We start from the raw sequence: 23,014 nt of genomic DNA on the forward strand, positions 1-23,014 counted from the left end.
TCGCCTCAGCTCAAGAAATACTGTTTTAATTTTCTTTGTGGCAATTTTAATATTGAAATCGTATTCATAATAGTAGAGTAGAAATAACAATAAAACATTTCTTGGATTAGTAATGAACAACATCTTGTTGATAGCGTACAAAATTGTGTCGTTCCGCTATTTCCAATGTACGTGAGAGATAAACAAATCAACAGAATCTTGTCAATATTTTCAAGGATTTCTTCACACGTTGGAAACGCTCATCTGGGACGAAGTAATTATCGAAGCTTAAAGACATCGCAATACGAAATGCGCTTGCAATCCTTTTAGCATTAACCCATAGATTCATGGAGTATCTAGACACTATTATAGATAAGTATAGGCACGATTTCGGGAATTATAAATTTTGGATCATAGAATAGTAGTGGGCAGCAGCAGGTTAAGGTGAGGCTGGAGTAGAATATCCATATATTTTGACAAAGACTAATACTTAAACTATAAAAGCATATTTCAAAACGAGCTTCAAAGATAGTATGTACACAACTGTTTGGATGTAATCTTGGCAAATTTCTTTACACAACACCCATGAGCGACCATGATCACTCGTACTTTTGGCCGCTATATAAATAGAGTGGTTAAGTGAATTTAAAATTACTGCTTCTATAGTTTAAATGTAAACGTTGCTTAAATGTTGTCTGTGAAAATTTGAGAAAATGAGAAAAAATCGCGGACGTGGCTTCTCGGGTTTAGTCAAAAAGTTAATAATTTTAATGGGATATTAATTAGCTCATATTATCATCTCGTTATGTTTCATTGAATTTCATCCCTGATCAATTTCACTTTATCCTGTAAAATTTTCATATTGAAAAGAAAGAAATAATAGATGCAAATTTGGATACCGGAACCAGACCCTTGAATAATAATAAAAACTATGGCCCCTATTTTGGAGGCATTAATACCATAAAGGAGCTAACTTAACCTCAAAGCGTTACAAGGTATAATGGTAATACAAAACCAATTAGTTGATTTCGTAGTCAAATTTATTCGATATCAATATCGTGGAATTTACATTAACATACAATGTTTGACATAATTAGATTTCATCTATTGTTATGATTCTTTATACGAGTAGTGTGCTGTGCATATCATTGAGGTCCTACTATTATTTTAATACATAGACAGATCCATACTACCTGGAGCCACTGCGTTCATCCACAGTGCGCTTCCAGAGATCTGTTTTGCCACATACCATCCGGTTTTGGAATGAGCTCCCACCCACGGTGTTTCCCGAGCGCTATGACATATCCTTCTTCAAACGAGGCTTGTAGAGAGTACTTAACGTTAGACAGCGGCTTGGCTCTGCTCCTAGCATTGCTGAGGTCCATGGGCGACGATAACCACTTACCATCATGTGGGCTGTATGCCTACAAGGGCAATAAAAAAAAAGATTTAATTTGATACGTTTTTTTTTGAGAGCGCACAGGAATAACAAGCTAATTGAAAATTTAAAAGTAGTTTTTGTAATGATAATGATGTTTTGTATTTTAAGATAGTGAAACGAAATCAATAAAATCAAAATATTGTACAACAATATCCTATTTTTCAAAGTTTGATTTATTTAACTTATTTATTTAGTTTCAGATTGAACTTTACTGCAAAACTAATACTCAGAAGGAAAACTTTGTAGAATGTTTTATTGAAATGTATAAGAACCACTAGGTAGTTATTCTATAAATTGATAAACGGTTGTGCTATTTCAAGTCACAGCAAGAGGTTGTTTTCTTCCGAATTCCCTATAAGTTTACCGTACAGAATTAAAGCCTTCGTCAAACAGAACGCGTACTTAGCGCGCTTCAGAGCGCTAAACTAACGCCGCGCTATGACGCCGAGATGTGTTGTACTACTATGGTAACATACCGTCAAACAGAGCGCCAGCGCTATAGCGCTTATAGCGCTGGCGCTCTGTGTGACGGTATGTTACCACAGTAGTACATCACATCTCGGCGTCATTGTTATTCCGCGATTTTTCCATTAGCGAAGACTAATTGCTATCTGCTCTCGCGCTGATAAGATGATTGATTTAACCAAAGGCTATAAGCCCTATTTTCAATATAGACTGAAATTCTCAACAATTGTTACGCTCTAAATAAGATATTAATATTTGATTTTATCTATTTATTTTCGTGGTGATTCAAAGTAAAATACGTATAAGCGTTGCTTGATAGATATTATTATGTGGGCACTCATAACAGGTGACGCTCCTATGTTTAAATTCAAAAATCGGTGACAGGTATCAAATTTTCATTATTTTTTCTTTTCTGATCTTTAACAAAGAATAATATTGCGCAAAAAAAAAACAAACACGCCAAATATATGCATTGTATAACGGCGCGTAATATTTTTAAATAATGAAAATCCACTAATTTTGTCATCTAAAGATTATTTTGTAATATTTATAATCGTTGGAAAATTATTCTGTAATTTTAATAAAAAGTAATCGTTTTTTTTTCCAATAAATATGGTACTTGTAATAAAGGGTGGATAATATCGAATAATGTTGCGTTTGTCATGGCGGGTGAATGTCAATCGAAGTCATATTCATATAGGTATTCAACATATTCTCTTGTTAGCAGCGGGCGCACATATTGGTCATACACGAATGGCACTAAATCACTAATTATTCCTGTAATCGTTGAACGTTTTATTAGTTTAAGCGTCTGTATAACTAAAATAGCGAAGAGTTAATGCTGTCGTCTCCATAGTTTGAAGTCGTCGTGGCCTAACGGATAAGACGTCCGATGCATTCGCGTTGAGCGATGCACCGATGTTCGAATCTCAGGCGGGTACCAATTTTTCTAATGAAATGCGTACTCAACAAATGTTCACGATTGACTTCCACGGTGAAGGAATAACATCGTGTAATAAAAATGAAACCCGCAAAATTATAATTTGCGTAATTACTGGTGGTAGGATCTCTTGTGAGTCCGCACTGGTAGGTACCACCGCCCTGCCTATTTCTGCCGTGAAGCAGTAATGGGTTTCGGTTTGAAGGGTGGGGCAGCCGTTGTAACTATACTTGAGACCTTAGAACTTATCTCAAGGTGGGTGGCGCATTTACGTCGTAGATGTCTATGGGCTCCAGTAACCACTTAACACTGGGTGGGCTGTGAGCTCGTCCACCCAGCTAAGCAATAAAACAAAAAAACAAAAATTTCAACATTGCCTGAAGTTCATCGCCAACCACGGATTCTTGTGCTAACGATTTCACGAATAGACTATTAGATGCGATAATCTGGCCTCCTGACGTCCCCATATTTAAATGTTCTTAAATACTAATGGTAAGACGCTTCCACGGGTAGAAATGTTAAAAAAAAATCAAGACAGCCAAAAAAATCCATTTAAACTTTTCTAGCATTGTTTGTTCGCTGCCTTGATAGATTTCAAATAAAGTGATCAATGAGGAGTCTCCTGGTGAGGAGCCTCTTCGGCGCGATGGCACACGCAACGCATCTGCTCATAATCCAGCGCTGATCGCAGATAGGCACAAAAAAAAGTAATGTATTGTTTTTTAATAAACTCATTATTAACGTTACACGATACTGCTCTTCAACAGTATGTTCGGCGACGACAGCGACGACGAAAATGCGGACCGCATCGCAGTCCGCAGCCACCGACGCGCCGTCCCGTCCTCCTGGTGCCAGCGCGCTAGAGTGACGGTAGCGTGCGGCGCAGCCTCAACCCCCTTAGGTCGCCCCGTGACCATCACCGGGAGGAGACTGCCTCCTCATAGGGGCTGGAGCTGGACAAACGCCCTCCTCCGGCCCCCGGCCCGACGGCGGCGGCACGGCGCCGAGAGGGAAGAAGAGCTCTCCCTCTCCCGTTCCGCCGCCTCCTTCTGCGAGATGGTGGACTCGCAGAAGTCGAGCATCGCCTGCCAGGACTCGTCGCTGCCGAGCATCGTAGCCACGACGGTCGGAAGCGACAAGTCCGGTCCTATTTTTGCAACGAGGACGCGGCGCTGCTCCGCGAAATCGGGGCAGTACGCGAGCGTGTGCTCCGCCGTGTCCTCGTTGCAGCCACTGCAGTGGTGGCACTTCGGCGTCGGCTCCCTCCGGGCGACGAGGTGCAGGTAGCGACCGAAACAGCCGTGTCCCGTGAGCACCTGCGTCGCTCGGAAGGTGAGACGTCCTCGGTCGCGATTCACCCAGTCCGAGAGGACCGGGCGGATCGCCTCGACGGTCCGTCGCCCGTAGGCGGGGTCCGCCAGGCGGCGAGACCACGCCTCGAGCACGGAACGCCGAGATTGAAGCTTCCGCGCTCGAACTTCCGCCGCGCCAGGACGCGGCTCCCCCCTGGAGCGGAGATCGCATCGCCACGCGTAATCCGCAGCGAGCGCCTCCGCTTCCAGGTCCCAGGGAGGCGTCTCAGCTAGCACGCACGCCGCCTCGAACGAGACGGTGCGGTATCCACGAACCGCCCTGACCGCAATCGCGCGCTGCGGACGTCGCAACGCCGCAACGTTGTCGCGGGTCAGGGCGTGGCACCACACGGGAGCCCCGTACAGTGCCATAGACCGCACCACCCCCGTGTAGAGGCGGCGCACCACCACGTCAGGCCCCCCGACGTTCGGCAACAGCCGACTCAGCGAGCCGGCGGCCGCCATCAGTCGGGGACCTAATCTCTCAAAGTGAGCGCGGAAGCTCCAACGACCGTCCAGTACGAGACCGAGGTACCGCAACCCGGTCGCCTCGATCTCGACGCGAACGCCTCCGATCACGAGGTGGGCCCCCTGAGGCGGCGCTCTCCGGGCCCCGTGGAACAACAGGGCCTGGGATTTATCGAGCGCCACCTCCAGACCCAGCCTTCGGATTCTGCCGATGACGAAGGCCACCCCCGCGCAGGAATGACGGGCAGACTCTCGCAAGTCCCTCCCCTGGGCCACGACCAAAGTGTCGTCCGCGTAGCAAACTACGCTCAGACCCGGGAGAGGAGTGCTTAGGGCGCCACGCAAGACCCAGTCGTAGCCGATGTTCCACAAGAGAGGGCCAAGGACCGACCCCTGTGAAACACCGCGCTGGACGGGGAAGCGGAGCACCGCCCCACCGTGCCCGGTGCACACGACCGACCTGTCCTCGAGGTAGGATCCGATCAGCCGACGGAGATACGCAGGGACGCCGTGATACTCCAGCGCCCCTGCGATCACCGACCAGGGCAAGGTGTTGAACGCGTTGGCGATGTCAAGAGACACCGCCAGTGCAACCCCGCCCCGGCCGACAGCCTCATCAGAGAGGGCACGCACGCGCATCACCGCGTCGATGGTCGAGCGGCCCTCCCTGAATCCAAACTGCTCCGCTGACAGATCGGGACCCACCCCCGTCAGATGCTGGACGATGCGGGCGGCCACCACCCGCTCGAGCAGTTTTCCCGCCTCGTCCAGTAACACGATGGGACGATACCCCGCAGGTGAGTCCGCAGGGCGTCCCTCCTTCCTCAGCAGAACAAGTCTGCCCGTCTTCCACTGCTTTGGAAACCGTCCCGACTCGAGGCAGGCTTCAAAGAGCCGCACGAGCCGGTCCCCAAGGGCACCGAAGGCCAAATCCCAAACCCGACCGTGAACACCGTCAGGGCCGGGGGCCGCGTCTTTCCTCCGCATCCTCGACACGGCCGCACGAATCTCCTCCTCCGAGATGCTCGGAGGGACCACCTCAGCAGGGGCATCACCGCTCACGTCATTGCGTGGCGGCACGCCCATGAAGGGGGGCTCGAAGTCCCTCTCCATCCGCGGGAACAGCCCGGAGACAATATCCCGCAGCTGCTGAGGCTGGAGACGCTCCGTCACCGGGAGCGCCCACGGTCGCAATTGCTTGCGTACCGTCTGGTACGAGCGCCCCCAGGGATCCTGATCGAGCGTCTCCAGGAGCGTCTTCATGCTCTGAGACTTGGCCTCGCCGATGGCCCGCCGCAGAGCCTCCTGCTTCTCACGGCAGTCGGCATGCAGGCGGGCCGCCACCTCCGCGAAATCTGTATCGCGAAGACGGCGACGGCGGTGGCGGGCGCTTCGGCGGCGTGCCCGCACGCACTCCTCTCTGAGGAGTGCGATCGCGGGCGTCCACCAATACGCACCGCCACGTGAAGCGCGACCGCTGACCCGGGGCATCGCAGCATCGCAGACGCGACGCATCGTACCCCGGAACCAGTCGGCCTCCAACTCAAATGGTTACCTAAGCCAATATCAAAGCATAAATACCGCCACCCACTGAAAATATGAAGATAAAGTATAGATTATGTTTTATGACTGCTGTTTCACCCTTCAAACTATAGACATGACGGCTTTTAATTTAATTTTATTGCATATATGGATGGACAAAATCACAGCCCACCTGGTGTTAAGTGGTTACCGGAGTCCAGAGACATCTACAAGGTAAATACCGCCACCTACCTTGAGATATGAGTTCTAAAGTCTCAGTATAGTTACAACGGCTACCCCTCTTCAAATCGAAACGCATTACTGCTTCACGGCAGGGTGGCGGTACCTATCCGTGCGGACTCACAAGAGGTCCTACCACCAGTAATTACGCAAATTATAATTTTGCGGGTTTGATTTTTATTGCACGATGTTATTTCTTCACCGTGGAAGTCAATCGTGAACATTTGTTGAGTACGTATTTCATTAGAAAAATAGGTACCCACCTGCGGGATTCGAACACCGGCACACCGGTGCATTGCTCGATACGAATGCACTGGACGTCTTATCCTTTAGACCACGACGACTTCGCGGTAAATGCAATGTAGACCCCCACCCTTGTGTGCTAACAATACGCACAACTACCAGTACATACCTTGAGATGTAATCCAACAATAATTAAGGTACGTTTTCATTTTATTTTTATTGTTTAGACGGGTGAACGATCTAACAGTACGTAAATCCCGCCAGCCATGTTGAGACATGAGTTCTAAGGCTACATTCTATGGTACAACGACTTCCCCACCCCAAATTTTTTTATTCAAGTAATTATAATAATAATAATATAAACTCTTTATTTATTTAACACCTTAATATGTACAGAGTAAACTAATAAAACAAAAGTCGGTGATATAAATCGGCAGCCTTATCGCTGAAAGCGATCTCTTCCAGACAACCTTGCAGGGAGAGGAATAAGTTAACTGGACGGTGCTATATCTTAATAAACTTACATAAAAATATGTAATGTTCAATATAGATTTATATTATTATGTAGTACATTAAAGAATCAAGTGTAAAATAATATGATTTTAACAACAATTCACCCACAACTGCAAGAACAATAACATATAGGACATTTGAATAAACAAATAATGATATAGTACAATCTGATATATCTAAAGCAAACTAATAAAACAAAACTACAAACACATTCGATTAATGATACATCACCGTTAGGAGATAAAGGCTTATCGTATTTTATCGATGTTTATCGATGTTTTGACGTCACGCGAGGCACAGCACGCCCCGTCACGAAGCCTCCGATTTTACTAATCCGAGTAACGTGTGAGTAAATTTACGATAGCCGAGGAAATCAGTGGAGGCGATAGTAGAATCATCAAAGTGTAATTTCGTATTTAATTACATTTTAATAGTTTTTCTTCGAGATTGGTATTGTTGATCACTATATTATATGTTACGTCACTACTCCTTTTTATAAGTTTATTGAATGTGTTTTTTTTAAACTGATAATATAGTTAGTTTTATTGATTGAAATTTCGGCTGTAATTGTTGACACCTCGATATTTAGATTCATTTAAAATATAGAAATTTTCTCTCCTCTCCTTTTCTCTTTCGACAATTTTAAAACTTCTTAAAACAAATTTCTATCAAAAAAGCTCTTCAATAAATAGTAAAACAAAAGAAAAGGAAAGAGATCGGTTCACAAAAAAAATTGTGCTTAATTATTTTTTATGATGGAATTTGGCCTTTTTAGGATGTTGGCTTGTGGCCTAGAAGCCTTTTCAGCTTCATCAAGAGGAGTGGAATTTGGTAACAATCACCCGAGCATCTCCGAAGGAGCCCTTCTATTTATAGGGTAGCAGCTTTGCGACTGCATACTGTATAAAGAATATACTGCATGCGATGAGTGAAATTCAGCAGTCAGCTGACGCGGTCAATGGTCTTCCATAACGGACAGAGGGCGCCAGAATCCGGCAGGCTCCACAAAAGAACTACAACGCTAGATAGATATTTATACCTTACTTGACAAACTGCAGAGTACTTCAGAGTTCATAGTGCAATAGATAATATATTACTATTCCAGCTATCGTAATAGTTGTCTTTGTATTTTGAAAAAGTTTACATTGATTAAATGTTTCTTATTTTACGCCCCAAATTCGGATTGGATTTTAATTTGGGTCATCTCCTGTATTCGCTATCGGAGATACATATACGAGAGAAGAGTGCTACACTGAATCTCAAATCTTTTACAAAGATAATGACTTTGGCTTGCATCAGCATCATTCGGTATAAGATTAACAAGGAAATCAAACTTATCCACTGTTATTGATATTGCATTGTACCTGTGAAGTGTCAATTTATTTTCTTAATGCATCGACAAGCGATCAGAAAGAAACACAAGTGAACGAACAGTAGTGAACTCACCGATCCCTCTGCTGTTAAGTGGTTACAGCAACTCAGAAGTATCACAATGTGAATACCAATCCAATTGGACACCTACATAAGGTCTAAGCCCCAAATAGTTAATTTTCAAATGTACAGTTTCACCTGGCCTTGACACATTTAGTGATAACGATGGTTAATTTCGAGTCATAATTAATAGTTTCTGTCATTCTATATGTCGTATAGATTTAGTTTAATGACTATGACAACGTTCGTCCACAAATTATGAGCTACGATATTATTTGTGGTCATGACACGTAACTTAGAAGGCGATATGTCGTTTATATCTTTATTTGCTCATAATAATTAAGTGTTTTCACGACGAAATATGATGCGTTTGCTGAATGAGAAAAATATGTTTTTTTCATGAATATGGGATAACTGGTGGCCTTTCCAGTTTCACCAGAGAAACATACCGTATTGTGCGATCGTTTATGTTGTACAAGAGATATTCGTCACGACAAAAAATCGTCACAGCATATAAGGGTGACCAACGAATATGATATTCCAATTAGATTTTTTTTTATTGCTTTGCTGGTTGGACGAGCTCACAGCCCACCTGGTGTTTACTGGTTACTGGAGCCCATAGACATCTACAACGTAAATGTGCCACCCACCTTGAGATATAAGTTCTAAGGTCTCAGTATAGTTACAACGGCTTCCCCACCCTTCAAACCGAAACGCATTACTGCTTCACGGCAGAAATAGGCGGGGTGGTGTTACCTACTAGTGCGAACTCACAAGAGGTCCTACCACCAGTAAAAAAATTGTAAGCATTTTTGTCCCTTCACTTACACTAGCCGAAAAACAAACTCTTAAAGCGAAACTTTCAAAATTCACGCACAGAAGATCGTTTAAAGAAACCTTCGTAGATCAAGTTAATAATGTGATTACACTGACATCAGACAAAAAGACTTTGTAATCCAATAATCTCGTTCGTTACGTCGTACGTTTTCTGCTTCTTCGATGAAAAATGAACATAATAATAATATATTTCTTGATGAAAGTAAGATTTAACGAATCCTGAGCGGATTCATTATATTGCTTTTGAAGCATTAGTAGTTACTTTGATGGCGTATAATCGAAGGATAAAAATGTCTTGTTACTGTGTACGGTGAATTGAGTTCTAAACATTTTTAGGAGTTTTTTTTTTTAACTGCTATAGAATAGGGTGTCAATTTACTAATAGCTAAGCCAGTTCAGTTTAGAGCACTCTTCAGCAGTGTGAACAGGCAGACTGTGAACAGGCTGTGATGATAAAGCCAAATTTATAGTACTGTTTTTTTTTATATTAATGAATTGCGACCTTTAGTATATTTAATGTTTTGGCAATCAGAAATTAAACGTAGGGAGAAATTATTAAAGCTACCAAAAAAAAAGATGTGGTGTCGTGGGACACCGGATAAGAACGAAATTCCTTATTATAAAAATATTAATTTTAAGTTCAATTTGAGGTATAAAGAAAATCATTATTCGGGTATACATTTTTTATTATGATTTTTTTATTGAAAAAATAAAAAAAAACTACAAAGTTATCAACTTTATTTTATTCACAATGATTTATAAAAAATATATAATAAAAAGATATGTTATTTTTTGTTTATTACAAACTTAAGTCGAACACTGTGTGCATTACTAATAAAAATCTTACGTTACGGACGTTTTTACCCTCCTCATCGTCCCGTAAGGAACTTCATTCCAAAAGACATCTATTTTATTTAGTTTTCTTAGTCTATAAAATAATACATTAGTATATTTTACACATTACGCTCGGTTCTTTGAGTGACTTACCGATAACATACGAGTATCCGTCGAGGGTGAGAACGCATTTCCTCAACGCACCGGAGGCGGATCGATGTCTGTGTGTCCTTGGAGCTGCACCCAACGCTCGTCCACCACCGGGGTCGCTGTGGCACTTGTGTACCAGCTCTTTGTCATTAGAAACATTACTTTTGCCGTCGACCGAACCCTGTCTGCTGCCTTCGAGCAGCGGTTTGCCTCGCCACATCGTCACATAATACGCTATCACCGAGTCAAACGAAGTCACTCACTAATCAAATCACTTTCAATCACCGTTCGAATTCACTCCTGTCTCAGTGTTATTCACAGTAAAATCTCTGTTTTTATTTATTTTTTATATATAGATAATGTTTTTGCGTCATTCCGTCCACTGTCATTTTCGATGGCCTTTGGTTCTTAGCGTTACCGTAACTCGGAACGTTTAGAATTAGCGATATGTTTTCAAAACTGTATTTGATATGCTATCGGTAGCAAATTAGTTCGCTTTGGGCGTTTCTCATAGCCTCCTTTAACTAAAATTAATAAATCAAAAATCTAAGTTCTTTTTTACGATTTGAACGTTAACAAAATTGCTGGCAGCTTAGAAACGCGATGGCGTTTGAGTTTGTAAGAAAAGTTCGCGTAAGTTTGGACGCGGTGTTAGTGTGATGATGAATGTTTATAGTTTAAATTTGTAAGATACTTTGCGACGCGATAATTATTTTCGTTAGCACGTTCGAACGTATTATGTTGATAAACGAATGAAGTTGATACGATATTTATGGCGCAAATGTGTTTCGAAATATCAAAATTGAAAGTTATTGGTGTCAGTATTCGAGGAGACGTAATAGTTAAATTAAAATTAATCATGTCGGAATGAATGAGTGTTCGTAGTCACGATATTCATTTATTAAAAGCGGTATTTCGATTACTATTTGCATTGCTTCATCGGATTATTATTCTCGCATGCGAATTACAAAACCATTACCGAGCATTGATAATTCATTGCGGGCCTTGGGCTTTAGGTTTCGGATCGCTCCTAATTAAGTATTTAACGTTGCGTAAATAATTATTCGTAACAAAATCTTTCTTTGTTACGAGACTCGTTACTAATAGCACGGCTAATTGACCGAAAACAGACTCGTTGTTCTATAGGACGCGTCGTGTTTACGTTCGAGATACAAGTTCGGAAACAAGTTACGTTTGTAAAATCGTGGTTGTAACTGAATATGATTAAGTTTAATTGAAAACCGTTGACAATTTACGCGTTAAATACGCGTCGAACGAGTCACGTGCGGAAATACGAAAATCTATTTTGAAGCGGACAGTGTTGTTTTTCGGTTTGTAGTAACGCGGCACGGGGCGGCCATAAAACATTGCGTCATGACCCACGGCTTAGGGTGGTCCCCGCTTGTAAACAGATCGTGACGTTGTCAAGACGAGGCCGGCCAACAGGTGGGCCCGAAAATATTTACGAAAAGAAACTCACAAGAAACTCGCGGTAGCGTTTTTTTTTCTATTTTAATTGTTTTAAAAATTTTGAATTCATTTGTCGGTTGGTTTCGCGTTAAGTACGGTCATGCTCGGTGGTGCGCGAGTCGTGACCAGACTACCGGTCCGCGTGGAGGCCTGCGCGCGACTGTCGGCCACGCCACGACAAGCTCCCGCCTCTACAGGTAGAAGCTGATTAGTATTTAGTACCGAGCAATTGTTACATCCAGATTCGTTATTCCCGGGGTATCAGATGAAATCGCCCAATGAAGACCCGGCGACATTTGATTTGTATACAAATCAATTTGTATCTGGCTGGGAAAAGTACATATTTTACATTTTCCCGATTGTAGCTCTTTGATATCAACTTTTACTAATTTTGTAGCGTTAATTATGCTGTCTTAGTGATTCTAAATCTATTATAAACTAGTTGACCCGGGAGACTTCGTAGTGCTCCAATCGCTAAATAAAAGACCTAAGCTTTTGTATAAAATAAACTTAAAACAAACAAAATGAATCCGTCCGACGGGGGGGACATCATAGGAAAAACAAAATTGTTACTTTTATTTAATTCTGAGCATTTTCATATTTATACCTTTTCATATTTATACATATTTATACATTTTCATATTTTACCTTTTAAGCCTTCTCTGGACTTCCACAAATCATCCAAGACTAAAAGTAGTCAAATCGGGTCGGTCCAGCCGTTCTCGAGTTTTAGCGAGACTAACGAACAGCAATTCATTTTTATATATATAGATAACGTTTTTGAGCACTAAAATCGAAAAATAAAGCATTTCTCTGAAAACAAGAGCTATGTAATTCTAGATTATTCGTTCGCCGAGAAATAAGATAAATTCAAAACTAGACTGTTATTCTTTAGTGAACACGATATGATCGTATTAAAATATTTCAAAATATATATATATATATATTAAGTCTTCATCTTCGTACATACATATATCTTGATAGTGTTCACAGTGGTGGGTATCATAGAAAAGGAGAAATCGGACAAAAACCCGAATCGATATAAGGTCGCTTCCGAGAAATCTTTCATAATCACATATTCAAGGTCCGAACATTCAATCCACCAAGTAACATTGTCCACTCGGTGGACGTTTACATTGTATTTGACATAAAAATTACGTTTGACTATTTTTTTAGACTAGTGGACCCGTAGTAGTCGAAATTCGACTATAATTAATTGAAATTATAAGTTTGAACATTATTAGGGCTCTATTATCAAAGACTATTTATTATACTTCTATAGTCACAGATTTCGCCAAGACTACCTATAGACAAACATTAATAAAGACAAACAATATTTAATCTATTCTCAATTTGACCACAGACGTCAAGAACAAAAGTTTGACAATAAATAAATAGTATGCATGCGTGTGTGTCAAATACATGGTAGTATGTGTAATGTTTTCTTTATTGATTTAATGTATCTTTTATGAATTATTTAAATAATAAAAAATATATTAGCATTGTGCACTTCTTCTCTATATTCTCTATAAATGTGGGAAATTTCATACTTCTCCGCCCGCGCAATTTTCGTAAAAAGGGATACAAAGTTTTTGCTTCACGTATTAATATATAGATATAAACCCTCCATGTGTTTTTGTTCACGCGGGTAGCTTTCACGGTTGACTCCTGAGTTGAATGCTCAGTAAGGATCACGGAAACCACAAGATTTGACTTCTCATACCAACCCACCCACAGCTGGAAATTTTCAGTTTAATTTTATTGCTCTACTTTGCCATAAAGCTCGCGGTTTGTATGACGTTGAGTCGCTACTAGATTCTGTAGACATCACAGCGTCATAGCTCGCTATAGCATAGACGAGTTCGCATAGTTTTGAACTTGTTAAGTTAGACGAGCTTACAATTAGTATCAATGGTCTTGTTTAAGAAATTATCTCAACGTTTCATATAACTACAGAACGTGGCAAGGAAAGTTATACTTGTAACCTCTATATGATTCATGACGTAAATCTTAAAAGAGATTAATATGTTATAAAGGTGACATCAATGGTAATTTTGAATATTGAAACATTAGAAGAAGGAACATTAGAAATATTAAAACATTTTTTGAATATTCAAATATTAAAAAAAAAAAAACATAAAAACTGGTGAAGCAATATCTTTAAATGTTGTTTCTCTATATAGAGCAACTCAGTTAGTGCTATAGTTTTACTAGACTACTCTTTGTTTTGATTTTATTTTTGATTTATAGTCTTATAGTCTATTATATAGATACTATACCATACTATTGTATACATACATATAGTCTATTATACTTTCCATCCTACTATATATTTTGTATCTGTCGAAACAGCTCTGCAATTGTGATTTACGTTCTAATTTGTATGGGCTTTGCTAACCAATTCAATCATTATTGCACTCTCGCTATTGTCACTGTCAAAAACTCATATCATACTCAGTTCATTCAGCTCTGGTGCTGAAGCGTGAAGTGAGTTTGCACAGGAAGGTATTGTTGTCTGCTGGCACGAAGACATTTTTTTTAAATGCATTTATGGGTGAAGTATTTCACGGCCCACCTGATGATAAGGTCACCGGAGCCCATAGACATCTACAACGCAAATGCCGCCACCCAACTTGAGATATGAGTTTTAAGGTCTTAATATAGATAACGGTTAGCCCACCCTTCAAACTGAAACGCGTTACTGCTTCACGGCAGAAATAGGCAGGGTGGTGGTATCTGCCTATGTGGACTCACAAGACGTCCTACCATTGGTAATTATGCAAATTATAGTTTTTCGGGTTTGATTTTTATTACATGACGTTATTGCTTCACTGTGGAAGTCAATCACGAATATTTGTTAAGTACGTATTTCATTAGAAAAATTGGTATGCCTGCGGGATTCGAACACCGGTGCATCGCTAGATACGAATGCACCGGACGTCTTATCCTTTAGGCCACGACGACTTGTATAATTCTTCAACAAAGTTGTTCGGAATTAAAAATCTAATTTATTCTTTTATACGCACTATATAACTGGACTACGACGACGAATAGAAAAAAACTCAATAAAGCCGAAACCAGAAAACAACTTAAGCACATTCACTTCCAATAAAAATTTATTTAACCACTATTTTCGTTCGGAACCTCGATTTATATCAATTTAGGTCGTCGGCTCTGTACAAAAGTCACAATTTAAGTGAAGTCCTCTAGATGCGAACGTGCCTCCTAATTTTATCCTTGGCACGAGAAAACAATTCGACGATACTTTGTGAAAGCGTTATTAGTTCTCGCGACGACAGGAAAAATCCATCTGGATTCATTCGCCAAAATAGTCCGTCAGACGATCTTATCATCTACATCAATAATTATAATCTATGGGGCTGTAAGAAGATATGTTTAATTATACCATTGAGGAGGATCAGATATTATCATAATCGAAAGGGACGTTGCACTTCTCAAATTAAGCCACTGATGCTTTTGCAAAAGGAATAGATCTTATAAAGTTTTTGCTAAATGTAAATAATTCTTCAATAATAAGTTTTTTTTTTTTTTTTATTGCCTAGATGGATGGACGAGCTCACAGCCCACCTGGTGTTAAGTGGTTACTGGAGCCCATAGACATCTACAAAGTAAATGCGCCACCCACCTTGAGATATAAGTTCTAAAGTCTCAGTATAGTTACAACGGCTGCCCTACCCTTCAGACCGAAACGCATTACTGTTTCACAGCAGAAATAGGCAGGGCGGTGGTACCTACCCGGGCGGACTTACAAGAGGTCCTACCACCAGTTGAAATTCATTCATTCGTTCGTTCAGTGGTAAAGAGCCAATTGAGAGCACAGATAGGGATTGCATATCTGCTAATTTCTGTCGCAGAGCAGTCGATCGTGCTGTATAAATGATAGTTGCGCAATAATGCAATAAGCAACTTCGATCTAGGCTGCGCTAGCGTTGGGATGTCAATAAGCTACGAAAACGTCATTGCGGATCCTCCCGATCCATTAACGGTGCTTTTAGGTACCACAAGCACCGGTCACCGTCCTCGTCGAGCCCGTCGCTTGTGACGACGGGATTGACGAGCGAATTAACCCATAGACACAGCCCACTGAGTGTCTCGCCGGTAATCTCATTGGGTCACGTTTCCGGTCCGGTGGTAGATTCTGCAAAGCACTGCTCTTGCTAGGGTCAGTGTTAGCATCACTCCGGTTTGAGCCCCGTGAGCTCACCTACTAGTTAAGGTTACGCTGAAATAGCCTCTTAATGCTATCAGCTTAGGTAAGAAAAAAAAAACTTCGATAACTAGTTAAAAAAAGGCTGAAAGGTGAAAGGCTATTTGATTTCAACGACATTTCGCTTAATACACGTCATTAATCTATATATTAATACGTGAAGCAAAAACTTTGTATCCCTTTTTACGAAAATTGCGCGGACGGAGGAGTATGAAATTTCTCACACTTATAGAGAATATAGAGAAGAAGTGCACAATGCTAATATTATTTTAAAATAATGCATAAAAGATACATTAAATCAATAAAGAAAACATTACACACACTAGATACATATTTGGCGCACACACGCATGCATACTATAGGTATTTATTGTCAAACTTTTGTTCTTGACGTCGTTGTCAAATTGAGAATAGATTAAATATTGTTTGTCTTTGTTCATATTTTTTATAGTGTAGTCTTGGCGAAATTTGTGATTATAGAAGTATAAAATACAATCATAATAGTGTACAAATTTACAATTCCAATTAATTATAGTCGAATTTCGACTACTGCGGGGCCTCTAGTCTTTATAATTAAAGGACTGTTTTATTTGATAATAGCAATAACAATTCGATGTTTGCAATTGAAATTCAATTATGTTTACTCCATTCAAATAAGTGAAGAATTTTTTTTGTTTTGATATTTATTCCAAATTTTACACTTTAAATGTCTCTCCTTTAAACTTGCAAAAATGACGCTTAATCCAAATAGCTTTTCACCCTTCGATCTGAATAGAACCTGAATAACGTTCATATTAAAATTTTAATTTAATTACGCTAATTTTTTTACCATCGGGCGATTTAATACATACAATATAGTGGAAATAATTCTTATTCTGAATTTAAAACAATCAAGTTCGGATACTAAGAGATTATATTCAAGAAACTTTGGAATGATCAAGAAAGCTTTTTTATCAATCCAAAGTCAAAAAGTATTCGCAACATCATTTGTTTTAACGAAGACACGTTAAACTTGTTAACGAGACATGATGTTGGCAGTTCTGTATTCAACCCGCCTTGTTTTGAAAACCTTGAAACTATGGGCCGGTATAAAGGTCAGTCAACGTGAAAGTGTAGGAATATTAGGATTAGTACTGACAAGGTAGGGTGGTTAATAAAGTTTTTTTTTTTGGAACGAAGTTGTTTTTGGGCCGACGCGGAGGCCATTTGTAATTACGGAAATTATAATTTTTGCGGGTTTGATTTTTATTACAGTTTTTATTACAGGCTCAGTCGCATCGCTCGATACGAATGCACCGAGCGTCTTATCCATTAGGCCACAGCGACTTCTTATTGCGATCACGAAACTTCATATAGATATTATTTTTATAAAATATGTTTACTGGAGACAGAGTGGCACTGGTTAATATCACCATCCTGCCTATTTCTGCTTCCAAAGAGCAATCTATGATGACACAGCAGAGACTTTTTTGTTGCGTAAATGGATGGACGAGTTCACAGCCCATCTGGTTGTTAAGTGGTTACTGGAGCCCTTGAGATATAAGTTCTAAGATCTCAGTATAGTCACAACGGCTGCCCCACCCTTCAAACCGAAACGCATTACTGTATCATGGCAGAAATAGGCGGGGCGGTGGTACCTACCTGTGCGGACTCACAAGAGAAGAATTCTAAAGAATTGTAACTATTTTAGAAAAATGTCTGTTCAAGCCTTAAGTTTTTCATAAAATCGGTAGGTATTCAAAGCTGTTGAATATAAGGTGAGACATCAAATACTTTTACTCGCGAGTCTATTAGCATGGTATTGACATTGTCAATTAGAAACTCCTAAAATCCCCGACTCCTATAATGTTGATATAGGCTCCATGTATTTGAATTATTGTCGAATTCTACGTACGCCCTTTAGAATTAACGACAATTTACTTTAAAACCGAATTACATTAATGGAACTGTGAAAATTCTTTGAAAGTTAATAAAAAAGTACGGGAGGCAGCCGCTTGGCACTGTCCCTGGCATTTCTGACGTCCATGAGCAACGGTAACCACTTACCATCAGGTGGGCCATTTGCTTGTCTACCTACAAAGGCAATAAATAAAAAAGTAAAATTTCTTAAAAGGCGTGTCTGTTTTTGTTTTTTTTTGTAGGGTCGAATCATCAATGCCACATGCTTACCACCTATTTTCGCTATCGATAAACCTGATTCAATTTATAGCACCCAGGACATGTATTCTTCTGACTTCAAAAACACGATTTCGTGGTACCAATTCTTCTAAGGGAGTATATACTTAGCAAAGCATGTTTTTTGTCAAAAGTCCAGTTTTAAACCAAAAAGATTACATTTTATAAATTTTATCCAGGATCATCCAGCGTCGTACCGAGACGGGCTGAAAGCAGCTTGTCCGAAATGCCAATTACACTTGACTGAGATATTATTTATAGAGATGAAAGTAATAAAGATCGAAATTTATTAATTCCCGTTTTTTTGTTCGGCCATCTAAAGAAGATAGCTCATCTGATGTTTACAATTTTTTAGATTGGTATGCAATATTTCACATATCACGATTAAAATAAATAATAGTAAAAAAAAACAAAAAAAATACGCTTTTATAGAAAATCCAACTAAAAAATAGATTGTTATTTTCTATAAAAGCGTTTTTTTTTTAAATATTAAATAATTGTCATCGGTCCTTAATGAGTATGCCAAATTTCGAGTTAATCCGACGTTTTGAAGGGGGTCAAAATCATGTTCAAAGATTCCGTTACAAACATACATACGTCTGAATGTAATAAAAGCTTATTAATAAAAAGTACAAAACAAATTCAACATCTACATACAAGTAGCGCCATCCTACAACAAGCGGTGAAAAACAGAACTAAATGCTTCCGCAAAACTCACTTACCTATTGTATACGTGGCGCCATCTATCTGAAACGTGGCACTCTTGCACTTCTTGAAGATTTTACCGCTGACGACTTGTCTAGTGGCGCTGCCGTGCGTCGAAGGTTTCGATGCGATCTCCCGTCTCACCAACGCATGTGTGGCGCTAGTGTCGAATTTATTCCTCAACTCTTCGAAAGACAAATCCGTTGGCGTTACGGATTCGGTGCACTGAACTTGCCCGCACTGCCCGGATAAGTCAGGTTTGGCCGTCTTGTCGTCCATTTTTATAGTTCACTCACTAACATTTACATACGTCTTACTTAATTAAATCATTAACTATTTAATAAAAAGAGATTTTGATTACATTGATACACGCTATGAACGTCAAATGGCTAGGATGAATGCGATGGCTCGATGCTGAGCAGAAACAACAAAATTTAAAATTTTATTTACATATTATCATCTATTTTATCCATTATAATATGTGCTCACGAATAGTCAAATTCAACGATAAACATTATTATGAAACAAACATTTTAATTACAAGTAATTTGTGTAAATTATTACTAAAGGTTTTTTTTTCTCCTTCTTCAGCTGATAGCCTTGAGAGGCTATGTCAACATAATCGGGCGAGTAGATGAGCTCACGAGGCTCAAACCTAATAGCGAGGTTGCTAATACTGACCCTAGCAATACCAGTGCTATGCAGAATCTACCACCGGATTGGAAACGCGACCTACTGAGAAGATCCGGCCAGAAACTCAGTGGACTGTGTCTGTGGGTTAGTTTACTCGCCGAGCCCTTCGTCGACGGGTTCGATGAGAACGATGACCGGTTACTCAAGGCTAACGGTGTAACGCTGTGATATATGTACGTATGATGTAGACTCTTCTCCTGTCCACCCATCTCTTGTTCTCAAAAATATCACTAGCGTATAATCAGAGGATCCAAAAAACGCATCACCTATGTGCAGCGAAACAGATAGCCCACTGCCCGAATAGAGGGGGTAAGGTAAGGTGTCTATAGAACCCGACGAGAGATCAATTGCGGTAAGATCGGCTCGTCAACTAGTTATTTTTTTTTAACTATTGCCCTTGTATGCAGACGAGCATACCTAATGGTGAGTGGTTACCGTCGCCCATGGACTTTAGTAATGCTAGGGGCAGAGCCGAGTCGCTGCCTACCGCATAATACTCTCCACAAGCCTCGTTTGAAGAAGGACATGTCATAGCGCTCGGGAAACACCGTGGAGGGAAGCTCATTCCATAGCCAATAAAACGAATAGAAACGACGTTACGTTCAGGAATAAGAACCGAAGGATAAGAATAACAAAGTAGTTAGCATTTTGAAATTGAAAATAACCATTCTAAGGTTTAGGGGAACCGTTTAAATTTATTATAGCAGCAGTTTTAGTAATTAATTAATAATTTTTTTTAGAGAATTCTTAGAGCATTTGTTCATTATAAATGCAAGGTGCATTTTGCGCAAAACGTCACAGTGCTTACTAGACAAAAATCTTAACAAAGAACACGAAATCTTTGCAAGTAATACTTATTACATTTTACAGCGTATCTAGTCGATGTCTGTTATACTTCGCATTTCGATCGAGACTTCATTCATCAGCTTGTAGTAATTACTGAATCATGACTTATCGCTGGTTACTGTCGATCCAATCTCGCTCTCTATTTATATCAGACATCGGATAAGAATCATCTCTAATTTGTTTTGTGCCAAATATATAATATCATTAGGAAAATGTTCTTATCGCGAAATGTGAATGGTAACGGAAAATCTAATATTATTATCCGATAGCGATTTTTTACATGTTATTTTTATTCAAAATAAATTAAGTATTTAATAACTACGAATTGTCGATCCCGATGAGTACCAGAAACTATTTTATTTAAGAGGAGTAAGTAATTAAAATATCGATTTTTTCCCGGCTAGTCAGAGACAAATGAAATTCATTTTAAAAATATCTCAACATAAACGAAAAATAATTATCATTTAGCGAACCATAAATACTTTTCGTCTTTGTAACTTTCATCCCTTTTTTTATTGCTTAAACTGGTGGACTAGCTCACGGCCTACCTGATGTTACCGGTTAGGAGTTAGGAAGTGTTAATAAAAAAACAAAGATTCCTGGAAACGATCATTGATAGCCTAAGGAGCTTTTGGAGGCTAAAAGCAGTACAACATGTAGGTCGGTAGGCGAGCTCACGAGCTCAGCTAGAGAGAAATACTAACACTAGCCCTAGCAAGAGCAGTGCTTCGCTCAATCTACCACTAGATTAGAATTAGGATCCACTGGCAATATCCGGCGAGAAACTCAGTGGGTTAGAATCGAAGGCTTAGTACTAGGTATTATCAAATTTAATGTTTACAAAAATATTGAATTTACATAAAAATATTATGATACGTATTTTCTTTGTGTTAAAACTTCTTTAGACACGTAGTTGTAATTTGATTGAAGCGTAGCGACGGTTCAGAAAACTATAATGCACCTTCCATTTTGTACAAGTCCATAGAACTTTATATTCAGATAAATGTAATTCAACTGTATTACATAACAGCGACCTCATTCTTCAAACATGAACGCTAGATAGTTTTATTGCAGAAATACGCACAGCTGTACCTGCATGAAAGAACTCGCAATACGCCGTGCCACCTGTAAACCGTACCCACTAAATGATAAAGTAATTATGCTAATTTCGGAAAATTATCAAATTAATAACACAATTTTGGGTTGCGAGAACGAAAATATAACATCATGTATATTTCTCAAAGCGCTCTGCTTAATAAAATGTGGTATAATTAAATGGGGTGTTTGGTCTCTTTCAATTATGTGACAAGTTTACCGGTGGTAGGACCTCTTGTGAGTTCGCGCGGGTAGGTACCACCACCCTGGCTATTTCTGCCCTGAAGCAGTAATGCGTTTCGGTTTGAAGGGTGGGGCAGCCGTTGTAACTATACTTGAGACCTTAGAACTTATATCTCATGGTAGGTGGCGCATTTACGTTGTAAATGTCTATGGGCTCCAGTAACCACTTAACACCAGGTGGGCTGTGAGCTCGTCCACCCTCCTCCTCCTTGCGTCGGTTTCCTCATTACTGAGGGTCGTGGTCATGGCCTTGAAACAGTTTGTTTTTTATAGTGCACCGCCATCTGTTCCTATCTGCAGCTGAGTGCAGAGCATCGTGCACTGTGGTATTGAGGGCTGCACGAATCTGGTCCGTCCAACGGGTTGGGTTCCTACCTCTTGGTCGCTTGCCCTCGACCTTTCCAGTGACCACCAATTTCTCCAAGTTGTCACTGTCTTTCCTTGCGATGTGGCCAAAGTATTCAAGAATCCTTCGCAGGCGAATGGTGGAGAGTCTAGTCCGGATCTTCAGCTGAGCTAGGATGGATACATTGGTGCGGCGTGCGGCCCAGGGAATACCCAACATCCTCCTCCAGCACCACATTTCGAAGGCATCAATCCGATTGCGGTCAGCTTTCTTTATAGTCCATGTCTCTGCTCCGTATATGAATATTGAAAACTCTAGTGTGCGGACTAGGTTGCTCTTGGTGTTCATAGAGATATTTTTGCCCACCCATCTAAGCAATAAAAAAAAAAGTTGTTTGTCACTAAATGGTGATTGGTGTCGTATCGTAGCTATTTTTGTCGGGTGGCATTCGTGCATTCAGAATTGAAGTGCTATTACAAATATTGAAATGCCTCTTATGTCTCAACGTAACATTATATTCCACATTTATTAATAAAGTAGTTGAAATATGTAGGTAAATACTTCATACTACCCAATGATCGAAATCCGACCTTAATTACTTCAATCAAGTTTCGCAGCAATTTTTTGTATTATAAATAACTTACTTAACAAATAACTTCATTTCGATATTTACATTAAAAAAAATACATTTAAAATAGTTGATAGAAACTGAAAGTTTTTAATTAAAAGCTCACCACCAGCTACGAGAAAGAAAATAAGAAAATGCCTTTACAGATTGAGGAGAGAATTGCAATTAACGC

At 40.1% G+C, this 23,014-nt stretch overlaps 1 protein-coding gene across 11 annotated transcripts in view; it reads right to left on the bottom strand.

Annotated features, from left to right (window-relative positions):
- The window catches only part of LOC101736773 (dual specificity calcium/calmodulin-dependent 3',5'-cyclic nucleotide phosphodiesterase 1), a 511,722-nt gene that overhangs the window by 206,239 nt on the left and 282,469 nt on the right, over positions 1-23,014 (bottom strand). For 4 of the 11 annotated variants that reach the window (XM_062668366.1, XM_062668365.1, XM_062668363.1 and 1 more), the window contains exons 1-2: positions 11,895-12,055; positions 10,418-10,938 (exon numbers count right to left, since the gene is read on the bottom strand). The exons of 2 other annotated variants lie outside the window; for them this stretch is intronic. In XM_062668366.1, coding sequence (XP_062524350.1) covers positions 10,418-10,634 — 217 coding nt within the window. In that variant the 5' untranslated portion in view covers positions 10,635-10,938; positions 11,895-12,055. Of the gene's footprint in view, positions 1-10,417; positions 10,939-11,894; positions 12,056-19,008; positions 19,325-23,014 lie in introns of those variants that run through there. 5 more of the 11 variants (XM_062668359.1, XM_062668358.1, XM_062668362.1 and 2 more) reach the window with 4 other exon arrangements.

This window comes from Bombyx mori, chromosome 4, assembly GCF_030269925.1.
Source record: "Bombyx mori chromosome 4, ASM3026992v2".
Lineage (NCBI taxonomy): Eukaryota > Metazoa > Arthropoda > Insecta > Lepidoptera > Bombycidae > Bombyx > Bombyx mori.